Source organism: Heterodontus francisci, chromosome 24, assembly GCF_036365525.1.
Source record: "Heterodontus francisci isolate sHetFra1 chromosome 24, sHetFra1.hap1, whole genome shotgun sequence".
Lineage (NCBI taxonomy): Eukaryota > Metazoa > Chordata > Chondrichthyes > Heterodontiformes > Heterodontidae > Heterodontus > Heterodontus francisci.
Window position 1 is genome coordinate 24,266,179 of NC_090394.1, and position 16,930 is coordinate 24,283,108.

The following is a 16,930-nucleotide window of genomic DNA, read 5'->3' on the forward strand; positions in this document are numbered from 1 at the left end:
AGGTGAATAGATATTGTAGTTACTAAATATTGAATGAAGTATGCCACATGTAGTTCTGCAAACCCATGATGTGAGTCCAGTGTTGTTCAGGTTAACGTAGAATGACAAGGTATTATTAGCAATGGTTTAGCTCTGCAAAACTGATTTGATTGTAACTTTGATGACATGAATAAGCTAACATTTCTGAACAATTGACATAGAATAATGGTGGAATTTGTTAACGTTAAGAATGGAATTAATATAAAGGATGTGACTATATTTACATTTTCCTGTAAGGAAGGCACGGGACTCTAAGGGTGTTATTGGAAGCCAGGAGATCGGTGGTGATGAAGGACAGATAGGGCATTAATCTGCTATTCAGCCATTTATCCTGTTCTGTGTCACGGAGCTCAGGTAAACTGTTGACAAACTGAGGCCACAAACCCTCCATCATGGCAGCCCGGTTAGCATCTGTCAGATTATCCTGAAAAAAAGGGAAAAGGGTTTATTGTCATTTTAGATATATAAAATTACAAAACAGGTGGCCCTAAGCTTACCATGTTTGGTGTTTGTTTCAAGCAGATCCTGATTTTTAACCCATTAAATTTTCTTTCGCAACCACCTAAGAGGAGCCGACTCTCACTCAATACATTTATACAAATGAGCTACAGGAGTCCGCCATGATTGTACTTGGGTGGTTACGTTCATGAGATGTAACTGGTCAAGTCACAAGGTAAAATATGGTAATGTGCACCTTGATAGCCTGATAGCCTCCAGGTGAGGTCCCACTTGATCCATCCATGTTGCTTTTTAAAAAACCTCCCAACATGCGTAGGAGCATACTCAACATGCAGAAACATGTGGGGCTGAATTTTTAAATGGCCACAGAGGCAGTAACGGAGACGGATGGGCCTGCAATTTACTGACACCAGCCAGTGTGCCGGTTTGCTGGCGCAGTCCTGCCTTGGGGCCATTTTTGGAGGTTGGGGAGGGGGACAGCTATACACCCACAAATGGTGGGCAGTCTATTAAGGCCAGTCTGCAGAACTGGAATTTTCCAGTCAGCAGTTGGACCCCCAATTGAGGCCAAATTGCAGATAAATGGAGGAAGTCTCCGGGTGGTAGACTGGGGGAAGGGGCGCCAGCACTCCAACTACTATTTTTAAACCAGCAACCAACCCCCAAACACCACCGTGACCGGGACTGCAAGATGACTACAGCTGCAGCCGCAAGCTGCCTGGTTGAGGGGATCTCCCTTCACAATGACAACTTGGCACCTGAGGCCTCTTTGTAATTTTGAAGTTTTTAAAAAGTCTTGCGGCGCCCTCTCTTTCATCTGCCTACATTGGCAGCTCCCACCTCTGACAGTGGATATGCTAATGTATCAGTGCTGATGAGCCCCCTACTGGCCTTCTAGAATCAGAAGCCCACCCTCTATCCTTAATTGGACAGGGGTCCCGGAGGTGGCCACTTACAAATCGCCCTCTTGGTCCCGAGACCAGCATATACGGGTTCCTGACCCGCATTTCTTCCCAATGGCAGGATCGGGATCCACAAACAAAAATTCAGCCCATGGTCCTACATAATAAACCTATTCTCTGCAGTAAGGGAATACATGCTGTGGGAGCAACCCAGTCAGAGAAAGTCATAGACTGCTTTCAACTTCTCTGGATATGGCCCATTTCTGGACTATTGCTGTTGTTCTGTTTTGCTAGCCAGAGGATTTACTCCTCAGATGAATGTTCTCGACCTTAATATCCAACAGTAATACATTACCAACCAAATACACCAGATTCACCTGTGGATCTGTCAGTGATTGCTGGATCCCTCATCCCTACCCTTCTCAATGACTAACATTTCCCAATCCTTTAATGTATATGGAATCCTCCATCTGATTATTTTGTAATATTTAGGCTGTAATATTTTTGGTAGTTCATTATTGTTCTCAGATTATTAATTGTTCAATATTGAAAAAAGAACTAGCATTAAAGTAAGACCTGAGATTCAGACCTGTCTTTGAAGGATATGAAATCCGTATCCTTCAAATGTGATTAGAAGATCTGACCTTATAAATCACAGCATGAATATCTGATGATGGTAGTTCTTTTACATGATCTTAAGTGCAGGAAAACGTTCTAATGATTTTGCCTGTGCAAGGGAGCTTGAACGCATTCCAGCTCAAGGATCCGGATTTGGATTTTATTCCCGAGCAATACTATCTTATAATTTGATTTTGTGTCGAATGTACTATGATGTCTGAATCTTGCATCATGTACCACATAAGTGTAATCATTGGCAACTAGCCTCCAATCTTTCAGACAGCTCAGAGACTTGTGGATGTGACAGGTAAGAAAGTTGAAGTCGGAAAACCTCAACGTGCTCTGCCAAATTTTGTTGGATTGAACTTCTATGAGGTTTCTTCCGATTCTCCGCTGCAACTTTGGTGTACGGTCCATGGAAACCCCCAAAGAAATGGCATTACAATTATTTAACTCCTGTGATTTTAAATGTACAAATAACACTGGCAGCTCACATCTTGTGTCTTTTGGTTGAACTGATCCACAAATGTTGCCAGATCCTGGATTGTTTGGTAATTCATTAACACCATGATCAGAATATTGTTGTCATCAATGAATCCAGGCCTGCTGAACAAATCAGCAAAATCACTGGGATCGGCAGCATTAAACACCTATAAAAACACAATAGGGAAATTCGTAACCTTTTTTGAGGCAGACTGTATGAAGCAATAAAAAGTAAAGACTGTGCGGGAACTTGAACAAAACGGGAAATGTCACTGCATTCTCCAATGGAGCATGTCAAGCCCCCATATTACTCCAATAAGAATCTAAACTATATAGGAATACATTGCTTTTCTTCAAAAATATTGAAGAGAATAGAATTTCTGCTCTTTTACCCCAGTAAAATCAGCATACGCTGAGCGGAATCAACCAAACCAGTGGAAAAGATTGGGAAATTTAAAACAGAAGGGTCATGCCCAAAAATACTTATACTCAAGTTTCTGTGATTTTTTTAATGCTGGTTCAAGATGCGATTCGCTCGGGTAAAACCCCAGTTATAAAATTGGCTATGCCCCCAAGGCAACATTGCAAGATTCCACTGACTGCGCTGATTAGGGAAGGCTTGTCAAATCGCACTGATTTTGCTAGATGCCCAGGCACAGTTACCACTAGTCGGCATGTTTTTAAAGCTTTTTCATATCAAAAAAAATGCTGAATTCACTAAAAAGCCAAATGGTGTACAGCAATGTAAGTAGTAAATCATTCAGTATAGCTTTTTTTTCAAAAAAAGTCATTTTCAATTATTTTAAATGAAGTTACCCACAGGTAAAGGATTGGAGACTCCTATTAAAATTGTTTCTTTTTTGTGATGAACCCATTTTCAGCTGTGTTAATACAACTGTACCAGATTACCATTTTTAAATACATCAAGAAATATTTTTTAAAAGAAAGTCAACAATTATGTTTTATTTCACTGCCTGATTGAGCTGCTTCATGAAAGATTTTGTGTTTGTGATTATGCAAAATACTCGAGCAGAAACGTGAACTGGAACATAATGCTCACAATTTCGAACACATTTTGGGCAGTTTCCCATTGTGTGTGTGGGGGTTTAAAATTATCCCCAAACTCTGGGTTCAATTTTGTAAGCTCGTTCTCGGCAGTGAGCTTTGTAGAAGGTGCGGCACATGCGCGGGGGCTCATTTAAATGGAGGGGCAGAACAGCCGCCCCTAATTATGTAGAGGGGGTGGCCGCTCTGTCACTGGCAATGGCGTCCGGCGCCATCGCGCAGGCGCCGGCGCAATTGTTAAAGGGCTGCAAGACCTTACCGGCAATTTTAATTTTTAAAGGGCCATGGATGGCAAATTAAAAGTTAAAATTTTATTAACCGATCGAAGCCACTCTCCCACCCCCCCCCCATGACCATTTAATGTATTTTACACACATAAAATACTTTTCTTCCCATCACCAACTTTGCCCCCCCCTGAACTTTGTTACCTTTGCCCTTCAACCCCTTCCCACCATCCCATCAGCAATACAAAGTGTTAGCCCCACTTCCTGCCCCCACCCCCTGCCCTAATAACTTCGCTCCTCCTCCCCCCCCACCAGTGTCACACCTCAGAACTCCGGCCAACGGCCGGAATATTGGCGTGGGATGGCTGCCGGGAAAAAGTATGTTTATTTGCATATGCTTAATTTAATTTTAATATTGAAATGAGGTCTCGCTGCCACCGCAGGGAAAATGTGGCGAGGCCTTCTCAGCATCAGGGGTCGTGGCGGGACGCCCCCAGAAGAATTTTCTGGGCCCCCACCACCACTGCCATGATCCCCGATGTCGGAGGGCTTGTAAAATTCAGCCCTCTGTGTCCCATCATTGTTTTATTCAAAAATGCTATTTCAACAGTGCCTAGAGGTTTTCAATATTCATATCAAAGTGACTCCTGACAACGCAGTGGCCCGCTGATGTCATCGGAATGTGCCAAGCTGCGCACATGCACAGCTACATCTTGCCAGGACTAATTGATGCATGCACGGGATGACGTCATCGCGCCACACAAATGTCATTGCGCAATCACGCCTGGCACATCTTCGTTCATACGCGATAAAGCATCATCGGGTATCCAGCCCCCCACACAGCTGGAGGAAACGGCTGAATGGGAGACTTTAAGACTGGAGCTCTCCCCCTTGGCACTCGCTCCAGGCCTCACTGCTCCCCCCCCCCCCACTCCCCTGGCCGATTGTTCCTTGCTTTGCGCCACCCCGCTCTCCAGCCACTTGCTCCTTGCTTCCCCGCACCTCCCCCCACTTCCCCAGCCGCTAGCTCTAGGCCGTGCTGCTTCCCTCCTCTCGGCCACTCGCTCCTACATCGTCCCTTACAGCCCGCCTTGCTTCTTCGGGTGGCGCGTGGTGACTGATCAAACGTGGGAGCGAATAAACAATTAAAACCTTTACCTGAATCTCCTCGTGTGGTGATTGAATTGTCCCATTTCACAAGAGAAATCACACTGGGGATATTTACTGTGAAGTGGAGAGGAAGTGGGGACACATTTGTGCGGAAATGTAAGAGGTCCAGCTGAATTTAACAGCAGGACCTCATCAATATTTATTACTCCATTTCCTACCCAGCCTGATTAAGAGAAAGGCTGGCTGCCAGGTGGAAAACCTTGCAGTAGAAGACTGCAGCCAGGGAGCCATGGGGACAGTCTCGGCAATTGGAAAAGATTGCATGTTGGACGGTCAGCAGATTGCGGGGAGGGAAGGAGATCACGGGGAGGGTGAGGCAGATAGCCGCAGAAGATTAACTTGGGTGGCCGGGGGAAGCACTTTTGCTCCTCTCGACACACAGCCAGCGCTTCAAATAGAATCTGGCAGTTCTCGCCTCCCTTTAGCTGACTGATTTCCGGAATCCTTACTTATATATTTTAATTAAAAGAGCTGCCTTTCCGGAGTGGGTTACTCGGTCAAGCCCCCAAAACCACTGCAGTTAATCTGGAAGTAGGCACCTTCACAGAGGGTTGGAGTCGGATTTCACATATTTACCAATTTAACCCAACCTCCGACAATCTCCCACCCTTAGTGGTGGTTGGGGGATGGGTGTTTAAAATTAATCCCACTGTTCTTACCTCAACAGTACGGTTGGGAGGAACCAATGATGATACATCAGACAGAGTTAGAAACTCAGAGAAATTTTCAAACTGGCTGTTCAGGTAAAGGCTGAAACTGTTGTTTTCGTAACAACGAAGAGGGATTGCTAGGGAAAGAAAAACAACAGTAAATATTCTGGTTATCTTCCAAACAAGTACTGCCATAAAGATGTCACCTTGTAACTAGCAATCTGTCATCTAGTTTAGCTATGGATCTGTGCCATGCCCAAATAATGCAACAGAACAAGGATAAATTTATTTAATAACTGGTCACTAGGATCAAAGGGGTTGAAAGTCCATGACTCTTCTGGCATTGGGGTGCATTGGAAGAGTCAGAAATTACATTGGGATCCAGATATACCAGGAATACCAGGATGGCCTGCCCAGGGCAACTATCAGTGCAGGATATGTGGTACCTGAAAGTCCTTCTGACAGAAATACCACATTTCTGGCCCACAGAGGGGCCTGTGGTAGGGTTGTCCCCTACAAAGTGAGCCCCACCTGGGGACCCAGGTTAGGATCAAAACCTAAACACCTGCAAAGAACAGCAATCTAAAAATATATATATTTAAATGCAGCACTCTTATAAAGTGGGGAGAAGGGCAGTTAAGTTTGGCTTCTAAGCGTAAGTGTTGGGTGTTGTGACACTCCCTCTAGCCCAGGAATCTCCACCAGACTTTCTCGTCTCTTTACTATGGTGCGCCCTAATTCTGCCATTGCAATGTCAAATTGGGAATCTCCCCCAGCCCTGGGACGTGCACCCACCTGGTTGTTCAGAACCTATTATTTAGGCAAAAAGGTTTGGTTTGGATAAATTCCCTTTTATTTTCTCTAAAGTTATGAATTATTCAACAAAAATGTGTATTTATTACATTAACTAGCATTTGTCTGAAGCTCAAAATGGTGACTGCATTATCACAGCTTATTCTCCACAATACTAGCCATTACTATTGTTCTTGTGCACAGTGAGTATTGGCATGCGTATTCTCTAGTCCACTGGGAATGTTTCATGGAGCAAGTGTTTCCTCGCACAAGTGATTTCATACTGTTCAAATCCACGTGAAAAATAGGTGGTACTCAGCAGACTGCACATTTTGGAACAAGTGTAAAAGTTTGCAAGATTTGTCAGATATCTTGCAAATGCAAATTATTGGAGAAAGGGGGTTAAATTCAGGTGCTGCATCCCTACCCCTCCACACCCACCAGACACAGCGTTATTCCCCCACTTTCAAACAGTTAGGGCCTCCGAGCCACAGATGTTGGACTTTGGCATAATGAAGACCTTGCCAATCCAACAACTAAGTGCTTAAAATTGAGATGGGGGCTGGGGAGGGTCTTGAACCTGGCTTTGAGAGTTTTGAAAGGGAGCTCAGGGGGTCTGAACTCAGGATTGTGCTTCAGGTGGACAGATTGGGGCCTCTGTCAGGATCAAAGGTCCTGGACATTGGAGCTGGGGTGGTACGTTCGGGGCGATCAGAATGGTGTTCGTGATATTTGCCTTTTTTTTTAATTTACTTGATGTTCAGGGTTAGTTTTAGAACTAGCTGCCTCGAGGTCAAACCAATGTTGCAGTAGGGATCTGAAGCAGGCGCTAAGTATCTTTTTTACATATGCCAAGGTCCTGCCTGCTTCAGGGATGGGTAAAGGACACCTCTGTCTTGTTCTTATCCAAGTTGGAAGTGTGTACATGTTTCCTGACTGCCACTTTGGAGCCTGCAGAGGCCACATAGCGCCTGAAAAACGGTCCCTACACGATCCAATTTAAGCCCTTTTCCCCAAGTGTTTTACCAAGCCCAAACATGAATAAACCAACATGATCAATGTTACAGTGACAGACTAGGAAATTGAACGTATTATTGGGCAGTCATATAGTATTAAAAGTCACTTAAGCTCAAGTTACCAGAGTCTGTTGAACAGGAACAATCACATTTATGAATATAGTCAAACTTAATTTCATTACCTTTACTGTAAGCTAGTATGTTTCTATATATAGCTTCTTGAACACTGCTAGTCAGCTGCTGTTTGATTGAGCTCAGTGTTGAGACACTACAAAAAAAATGAATGAGGTACACTGATCACTATAATTAACAGCAATGTTTTCTTAATATTAATGTTTGTATTTCACAGATTTGCAGCCCAGTTTGGAGCTACTTGCAGTGGCAGCATACATTGGAAATTTGTATATAGAGATTATCAGGTCCCCAAAAAACTTATCGTCATTAATTTTAATGGATGGAAAATCTAACAGGCCCCAATGCCCAAATTCCCAGCACATGAAGATCCATACCAGCAGCACAAATTTATAAAATCTACTTTCATGTTACCATGAAATTGAAAAAAATTCATTTTGGTGGAATAACTGTGGAAGCATAATTTCAATTAAGAACTGGTTTCTTCTTGGAAAACTTCCCTTACTATTAAAGAGGTCCACTGTAGATGAAGCAGTTCCATCAAAATGAAATTCCCAATTGCCCAAAACATTCACAATGCTGGTGCAATCATATTCCTTTTACTCCTCAACTCCTTTGAAGGTGTTGATGGTACAGGCTGCTCTCCAATATCCAGTTTTATTTGAGAGTCTAGACCTTGGGGGTATCATAGCCGATGTCCACAGATTTCCACTTTGTAGCTGGGTTAACTCAATTGCAATGAGATGCAGGCTTCATGGCTGAGATTTCCTCCTACTGAGTCAAAGGGCTACTGCTCCAACCGACATCGGCTAATTCAGCACAAAACAGAGATCTACCTTCTTTTCGTGACTGGGAACAACATTATGGGCAGCATTTACCAACCGAGCTATTAGGGGATCCAACTGCTTTAAGGTTAGACAACCAATGACAAAGAGCAACATAACAAATGCCAGGAATGCAAAGGCAAAGACCAAAGTTCTGTTGGCATTCAATTTCAAAGTATTCTTCACTGCTACCAAAAGCATCAATGCTAATTAATTCAATTTCCCCATTTTCCTACCAAAACAAAGAAACCTGCACTTACATGATTTGAGATCCATTGCAGCTCTCGGTGACAAAGATTAAAGGCACCAGGTTTTCTGTGAGTCCTGTGAGCAGTATCTTCAGTCTTGTACCAAACCAGAACTGAAGCTCGGTGCTGCTGGCACTCGAAAGAATTGGTAGCGTACGGTTCAGAACTTCTCGCAGTAAAACTGATCTGACATCAGGAGCGAAAACCACATTGTCCTGAAATAGTTTTGGGGGGAAGGGAATGGTGGGGGAATAGTATTAATCCAAAAATAGATAATAATTCCTAATCCAGCACTGAAAACTGCTTTAAATGTCAGGGGGGATTCTGACAGCTCAATTCCAGCTGGTCCAGTCTACTTTGCAGAAAATTCATATAGTAGAAGGAGGAATATATGTTGCAATGTGTCCCTTCGGAATGCTGAAAGGGACCGTTCCCTCTGCAACACCCTAGTCCACTCCTCAGAAACCCCCATCACCTCCTGCCCTTTCCATACAAGCGCAAGAGATGTAACACCTGCCCTTTTAACTGCTCTCTTCTTACTGTCCAAGGCCTCAAACACTCCTTCTAAATGAAACAGCAATTTACTTGTACTTCTTTCAATTTGGTTTACTGTATTTGCTGCTCACAATGTGGTCTTCTCTACCCTGGGGAGACTAAATGGAAAGTAGGTGACCGCTTTGCAGAACACCTTCTCTCAGTCTGCAAGCATGACCCCGAGCTTCCTGTCGCTTGTAATTTTAATTCTCCACCTTGCTCCCACTCTGACCTTTCTGTGTTTGGCCTGCTACAGTGTTCCAATGAAGCTCACAGCAAGTTTGAGGAACAGCACCTCATCTTTCGATTGGGAACTTCACAGCCTTCTAGACTCAATACTGAGATCAATAATTTTAGATCATAACCCCGCTCCCATTTTTTTCTTTTTCTGTGTTTTTTTGCTGGTTTGTTCCCACCCTCCCCCCAACCAACCTATTTGTTTCTTTCTTATTCCCTTGGCTTTATGTTTGGCAGCTGCTATCCTGCCATTTACACCTCGCCCTGACACATCTTTTGATTCTTTACTTTTCCCAATATGACTCCCCTTGGCTTTGTACCATGAAACCTTTTGCCACTTAATTTCTCCTGCCCTCCACCCTTCACTGACCTTCCTTTTCTTCTTCTTCTGCCCCCCTTCCCACTGTCACTTGTTCAAAACCTATTACTTTTGCCAGTTCTGATGAAAGGTCACACAGACCTGAAACGTTGATTCATCTGGGGAAATTGCTGGTGGGGGGGGGGGGGGGGGGGTGGTGGGATTAAAATAAGTTGAAACAGTCTCCTACCTGATTGGCAGCATTTCTGAAACTGTCGATGAACTCAGTAACAGTGGCACTAGTGATGCTGGTGAAAACCTTCTGTACATCATCAGCATTAGTCAATGTTCCATTTTTACCAGCAAAGTCTCCTAGTTGGGAAGGTGTAAGTAATTCCGCTGCATTTAGCTGTGAAATAAGAAAACCCTGAAGATTAATTCTCTTATGAAGATGATATGAATCCTGCAGATTAACAAATGACTGATCTTCACAGAGACACACATAAAATTTGTTTGGTGCATATTTTCGCTGTTATTTTCAATCAACTTGGAATCAATGAGTTTCTAATTAGAGGAGTTAGACACAATGGTGTAGAAATTCATCTTGGGGGATAGTTCAAAATAGGAGAATCAATGGAAAATGAAAATTGTACAGAGTGCAAAATAGGCAGTCAATTCATTATCACCCATTTTGTGCTACCTTCCAGGATAAATTTTTACCCCAGTGGAATTCACTGAAGCTTCTGTTTAAAATACCACTGCACTCATGTGCCAATTCATTTTCCATCCATTTTCTTGTGTTTGTTCAATAGGTGCAATTAAATTTGGCCAAACATTCTTGTCATTGATGAAGTTCCATTAACCTTTTTATTATTAATGATACCTACTGGCACAGGAGAATAGAACATTTTAGTAAATGTAATAATACTGACATGAGTTGAGTTTATGTACAAACAGTGACTCACATCTTCACTGTAGAGTAAAAGGCAATTGCACTGTTGAATGGCATCTGTTTACAAATGGCAACTTTGGCCGGGATTTTACCGAGCTCCTGACATCGAGCTCCATGACGGGGGCGGGGCTCGGGGAGGGGGATCAGAGTGAGATTTACAGTACTAGTACAGGGGATGGTGGGAAACTGCACTTTGTTCAGTTTGAGGGGAGCAAGTTCAAGTCTTGAAGATAAGTGTTTTTGCGGGGGTGGGGGCAGGGTTTGGGCAAATATTGAATTTAATTGTTATTGGGGATGAGAAAAGGGGCAACGGATTTTTGATTGGTACAGTGGGGGAGGGGGTGCATAAATTTAAAAATGTTAATAAGCTGGCAGCATTGACTGCTGTTTAAAAATGGCGCCAGTGCCCGAGCGCAGGCAGCTGATGCCGTTGCTGGTCTCGGAGATCCCGCCCCCTCTACGTGTTTGGCGGGGGCGGGCCGAGCGGCACATTATCATGGGCCACTGCTAGGAAGATCGCAGCGGCATGGCGGCACGCTGCCGGGGTGTATAAAATCCAGCCCTTCATCTTCGAAGCAGGGAAAACTTCATAATAATAGGAGACTAAAGTAGATGATTTAATCTTATTAAACTAATGATGCCTTTAAAAAGTATTACTTCATTCAAACCTAAGGTGAAACTTATAAGACTGCAACACTAAAGTACCATGAAATGTAGTTATTTAACCACATTATTTAAATCTTCTTCACATTAAAGACCTGTCCAATCAAAGAATAGAATCATAGAGTGGTTACAGCACAGAAGGAGACCATTCGGTCCCTCGTGTCTGTGCTGGCTCTCTGCAAGAGCCTAATCCCACTCACCCGACTTTTCTCTGTAGCTCTGCAGATAATCTCTTCAGATAACTGTCCAATTCTCTTTTGAAACTCATAACTGAAGCTGTTTCCATCACACTCTCAGACTGTGCATTCCAGATGCTAACCACTTGCTGCGTAAAAAAGTTTTTCCTCATGTCACCTTTGCTTCTTTTGCCAGTCACCTTAAATTGGTGACCTTAAATTGTCCCTATCTATTCTGTCCAGATCCCTCATGATTTTGAACACCTCTATCAAATCTCCTCTTAATCTTCTCTTCTTCAAGGGAAGAGTCCCAGTTTCTCCAATCAATCCACACAACTGAAGTTCCTCATCCCTGGAACAATTCTTGTGAATTTTTTCTGCCCCCTCTCTAATGCCTTCACATCCTTCCTAAAATGTGGTGGCCAGAAGTGGACACAATATTCAAGTTGAGGGCTAACCAGTGCTTTATATACAGGTTTATCACAACTTCCTTGTTTTTGTACTCTATGTCATACTTATAAAGCCCAGGATCCCGTGTGCTTTATTAATTGCTTTCTCAACCGGCCACCTTCAACGATTTGTGCACATATATTTCCAAGTCTTTCTGCTCCTGCATCCTTTTAGAATTGTACCCTTTATTTTATACTGCCTCTCCTTGTTCCTCCCACAAAAATGAATCACTTCACACCTCTCTGCATTAAATTTCATCTGCCACTTGTCTGCCCATTCTACCAGCCTGGCTATGTCCTCTTGAAGTTTATCACTAGCCTCCTCTCAGTTCACAATGCTTCCAAGTTTTGTGTTATCTGCAAATTTTAAAATTGTGCCCTGTACACTCAAGTCTAGGACATTAATGTAGATCAATAAAAGCAGGGGTCCTAACACTGACCCCTGGGGAGCATCACTGGACACCTTTCTCCAGTCCAAAAGAACTGTTCACCACTACTCTCTGTTTCCTGTCATTCAGCCAATTTCATATCCACGCTACAACTGTCTTTTTTATTCCACGGGCTCGAACCTTGCTGATCAGCCTGTTATGTGGCACTTTATCAAATGCCTTTTAGAAGTCCATGTACACCACATCAACAGCATTGCCGTCACCAATACTCTGTTATTTCATGAAAAAACTCAAACAAATTAGTTAAACATGATTTGTCCTGAACAAATCTGTGTCAGCTTTCCTTAATTAATCCACATTTCTCCAAGTGACTCTTATTTTGCCCCAAATTATCATTTCTAAAAGCTTTACCACAACTGAGGTTAAACTGACTGGCCTGTAGTTGCTGGGCTCACCCTTACACCCTTTCTTGAACAAGGGTATAACATTTGCAATTCTCCAGTCCTCTGGCACCACCTCAGTATCTAAGGACGTTTGGAAGATTATGGCCAGTGCCTCCACAATTTCTACCTTTGTATCCTTGGAGGCATCTCATCTGGTCCTGGTAACTTATCAGCTTTAAGTACAGCCAGCCTATCTAATATCTCCTCTATCAATTTTTACCCCTTCCAGTGTCTCAGCTACCTCATCTTTCACTATGACTTGGGCAGCATCTTCTTCCTTGGTAGACAGGTGCAAATTACTTATTTAGTACCTCAGCCATAATAATTTCATTCTTATTAGAACAAACTTTGGACAACAAAATCATTTTATTCAGCATCCTAAAGGCTCATAAAAACATAAGAACATAAGAAATAGGAGCAGGAGCAGACTATACAGCCCCTTCAGCCTGTTCCGCCATTCAAACTGATCTTCTGCCTCAACTCCACTTTCCCGCCTCCTCCCCATATCGTTGATTCCCTGAGACACCAAAAATCTGTCCATCTGGACTGGTTCTGAAACTTACTGCACTGAAGTCTGGATTCAGCCTGGTTAAATCCTCTATCTGAACAAGTTGACTGAACATTCCCCAGTTCTTCAGCAGCCAGTCTCTGGACCCATTAGTGTTGCTGATACAACCAGCACCTGCAATTAAAGGATAAAAGGAGGTTCGCTGTGTGCATTCAACATTTTCTAATTGATGACCTAGAACAGTTTCATATTTATAATTAAAACACTGTGCTTCTGTTGCAGAGTCACTTAGAATAACATTTTATAAGAGCTATGTTTTAATATGAATCTTGAGCACTGGTACAACTGCACTGAGTCCATCAACCTAGCCTTTAATTGCATTGCATGACATAATAAATTAGATGGCTTGGATTATGCCATTTGTTTTTTGGCAAAAAAATAAAGTTATTGTTCCCACATATTAACATAAACAACTGTCAAAGAAAAATATTAGGACAAACATTTTATGTTTGTACTTTCTCACATTAACATTTGAACTGCTCAGAAATTTTCAAATGCATTAAAAAGACAGATGAAGACAGAATGCCTTTGAACACATTAAACTTTCAGCTCGTACCAGCTTGGTTTAAGTTGGATTTACAGGGACTATTTAAAAGTTAAATTTTCTACACTGTTGTGATTCTCATTTCACTGGATGTGAATCTAATTTTTTCCTGAACTCACAGACCTTTCCAGCTTACCTGTGGTGTTGAGGTAACCCAGGATCCACACACTCAGCACAGACTCTCTTGTTCCACGTGGCATCTCCCTGAATCCATTATTCAGTCCTTTTATGCTAAATGGATAAACATTGATAGTATTATCAATAAGATGTCAGATTTATAGTAATCTTTCATCTGGCAGAGAACAAATTGGGATCCATCACTAAAGATGCTCAATAGTCAGGTCTTGTGCCTGTAACGGAAAGCTGATAGCAGTTACCTCTCCCACGGAGAAGAACAACTTACAGAGATCAGTTCCAAAATCTGAGTGAAGCTCAGTTGTTACTAAATTGAATTTGGATCTTGAAATTCCCCAGCATGTGTAAAGCACTTAGTATTAAGTGTGCTCCCTGACTATAAAGAACTTAAATTTCTTTGATGGGAGTTGTTCTTCCAACTGAAGATGTTTTTTTATTCTTTCATGGGAAGTGATAATCACTGGAAAGGCCAGCATTTGTTGCCCATCCCTAATTGCCCTTGACAACTGATTAGCTTGCTAGGCCATTTCAAAGGACAGTTAAGAATCAACCACATTGCTGTGGGTCGAGAGTCACATGTAGGCCAGACCAGGTAACGATAGCAGATCTCCTTCCCTAAAGGACATTCGTGAAACAGATGGGTTTTTACAATAATCAGTGGTCGTTTCATGGCACAGTTTCTGAGACTACCTTTTAATTCCAGATTTTTAGTAATTAATTGAATTTCTTAATTAGTTCAATTTAAATTCCACCAGCTGCCAAAGTGGGATTTGAACCCAAATCCCCAGGACATTAGCCTGTGCCTCTGAATTACTCATTCAGTTTCATTAACACTATGTCACCGTTTCCCCCTATGTAACAATGAATTATTGTAAAAGACAGTCCTGCACTCACACTGCTTGGTAACCATCACAAGTTATGTTTCTCATCAGAAGGTTGCTCAGCGCCGACTGGGAAATGCCGGCAATGAAAGGCCTGAATCGCTCCTTGAACCATTTTCTCAGGATATCGGCATTGGTTAAGTTTTGGATGGTCTTCACAATCTCCCACAGGGACTTCATGAATGTGATCTTTGTCATCAGAGGAATTGATGATGTGTTCAGGGTCTGAAACAAACCATCACATGTGTTTAAACTCAGTGAGGAAAGAGATCCCTTTACAGGATTCAAAATGGATACTTCCATTCCAAGGGGACCTCAAAGAAAACTGGAATATTTCTAACCCAAAATATCATACAGCAGAATCGTACAAGCATAAGGAACAAAATGTATCTTCATCTGATCCTTGACTAAACAATCTGATAACAGTAAAATTAGCGACTGTAGAGTTAATGGCAGAATGTCAACAATATGGCATCTCTGTGATCAGCTCTAAAAGATCTAATTCTTGGGGAACAAAAGCTCACTTTTGAGGGGTAAGTTTAACTTATTCCGCCAGGCAAGAAACCAACGGAATCAGATCGGTCAGTCATTTTACACGCTGCCTCATTTCACTCTCAACTGAAGTCAATGGGTAGAGTGTAGGACGTGTGGCTGATCTGAGCACACCAAGCGGGTGAAGTTAAAATTAATCACTTTGCGTCAATTAGAACTTTTCATACTTCACTCTACTTTTTGCTGCAACTTATTATATTTTGAGTTATGTGAGGAAAACATGAGTCCTGACCTTAGAACCTTTCAAACAATGGCCGCACCTCTTGCAATCTCTTATTGTATCCTGAGGTAACAGCCTCACAGCTGCAGCGACCCGGGTTCAATTCTGGGTACTGCCTGTGCGGAGCTTGCAAGTTCTCCCTGCGACTGCATGGGTTTTCGCCGGGAGCTCCGGTTTCCTCCCACAGCCAAAGACTTGCAGGTTGATAGGTAAATTGGCCATTGTAAATTGCCCCTAGTATAGGTAGATGGTAGGGGAATTGAGAGAAGGTGGGAATGTGGTAGGAATATGGGATTAATGTAGGATTAGTATAAATGGGTGGTTGATGGTCGGCACAGACTCGGTGGGCCGAAGGGCCTGTTTCAGTACCTTCATATTCATCGCACCTTGCTTGATATAAAATCCAACCAACATAAGAGATTGAAAAGATGTTGTTATCTACAATTTCTAAGCTAGACACAACTTTTAGGCTTTTCCAGTGACTACATAGAACAATTATGACCTTGACTAACCATCCGTATGTTAACCTATAATCCACCTTTATTGATACCGAGGTCAGCCAAGTTTCACAGCAACCACATCATAGCAATGAATGCAATTACATTTATGTACAAGACACAGAAATCTATCAAAGAAATGAACAGCTCCATCTCTGGCATTCAATAAATGTGCCACCAATGGTTGGCTACAAAACAGACCATCATAGTTGTCTACAGCACAGACCATCATGTAGGAAATGGTAGCTAACATGTTAGTCATGTAAAATCTGACAGAGGGTCCATATATAATGAGCCTATTATATCTGAAAAGAGATTTCTTAGGCTTCTAAGGAGGCTGTGGTCAATGTTGAGGGAATGTTACCATAATTTTGTGCAGCTACAATGGTCTTCCTTCAGGGTTCTGGCAGCCCTGAACATGCACTGGCTTAAGAAGGGAAATTCAGCCCATTAGCCTGTCCAGTGATAGCCAACCAAGGCTGCATATCTTTAGGTATCTCAACCAAATATTTCTGGTTAATAATTGATTACCTTGTTGTTGAACTTATCCAATGCCTCATTCAGAGTGGTTCTGTCAAGTTTCTGAACAAAAACAGTCAGCGCTGTTTGATCTGACCTCTTCAGAGCATCTGGGCCAATGAAACACTGAAATATACCCGTCAAGGCATCACTGCTTAACCGTGAAAGCAACAGATCACTCTGCAAAGGAATCCATTTGGAAAAAAAAGATGTTGGATTAAGGCATCTCAGTGCAATGATGTAAAATATTA

General features: G+C 42.4%; 1 protein-coding gene across 1 annotated transcript in view; it reads right to left on the reverse strand.

Moving 5' to 3' along the window:
• The window catches only part of LOC137383598 (uncharacterized), a 193,722-nt gene that overhangs the window by 122,838 nt on the left and 53,954 nt on the right, over nt 1-16,930 (reverse strand). The window contains exons 54-63 of the mRNA XM_068056755.1: nt 16,692-16,859; nt 14,905-15,116; nt 14,012-14,106; nt 13,327-13,445; nt 9,942-10,100; nt 8,635-8,837; nt 7,601-7,686; nt 5,620-5,747; nt 2,513-2,668; nt 264-463 (exon numbers count right to left, since the gene is read on the reverse strand). Of these exons, the coding sequence (XP_067912856.1) occupies nt 264-463; nt 2,513-2,668; nt 5,620-5,747; nt 7,601-7,686; nt 8,635-8,837; nt 9,942-10,100; nt 13,327-13,445; nt 14,012-14,106; nt 14,905-15,116; nt 16,692-16,859 (1,526 nt within the window). The remainder of the gene's footprint in view (nt 1-263; nt 464-2,512; nt 2,669-5,619; nt 5,748-7,600; nt 7,687-8,634; nt 8,838-9,941; nt 10,101-13,326; nt 13,446-14,011; nt 14,107-14,904; nt 15,117-16,691; nt 16,860-16,930) is intronic.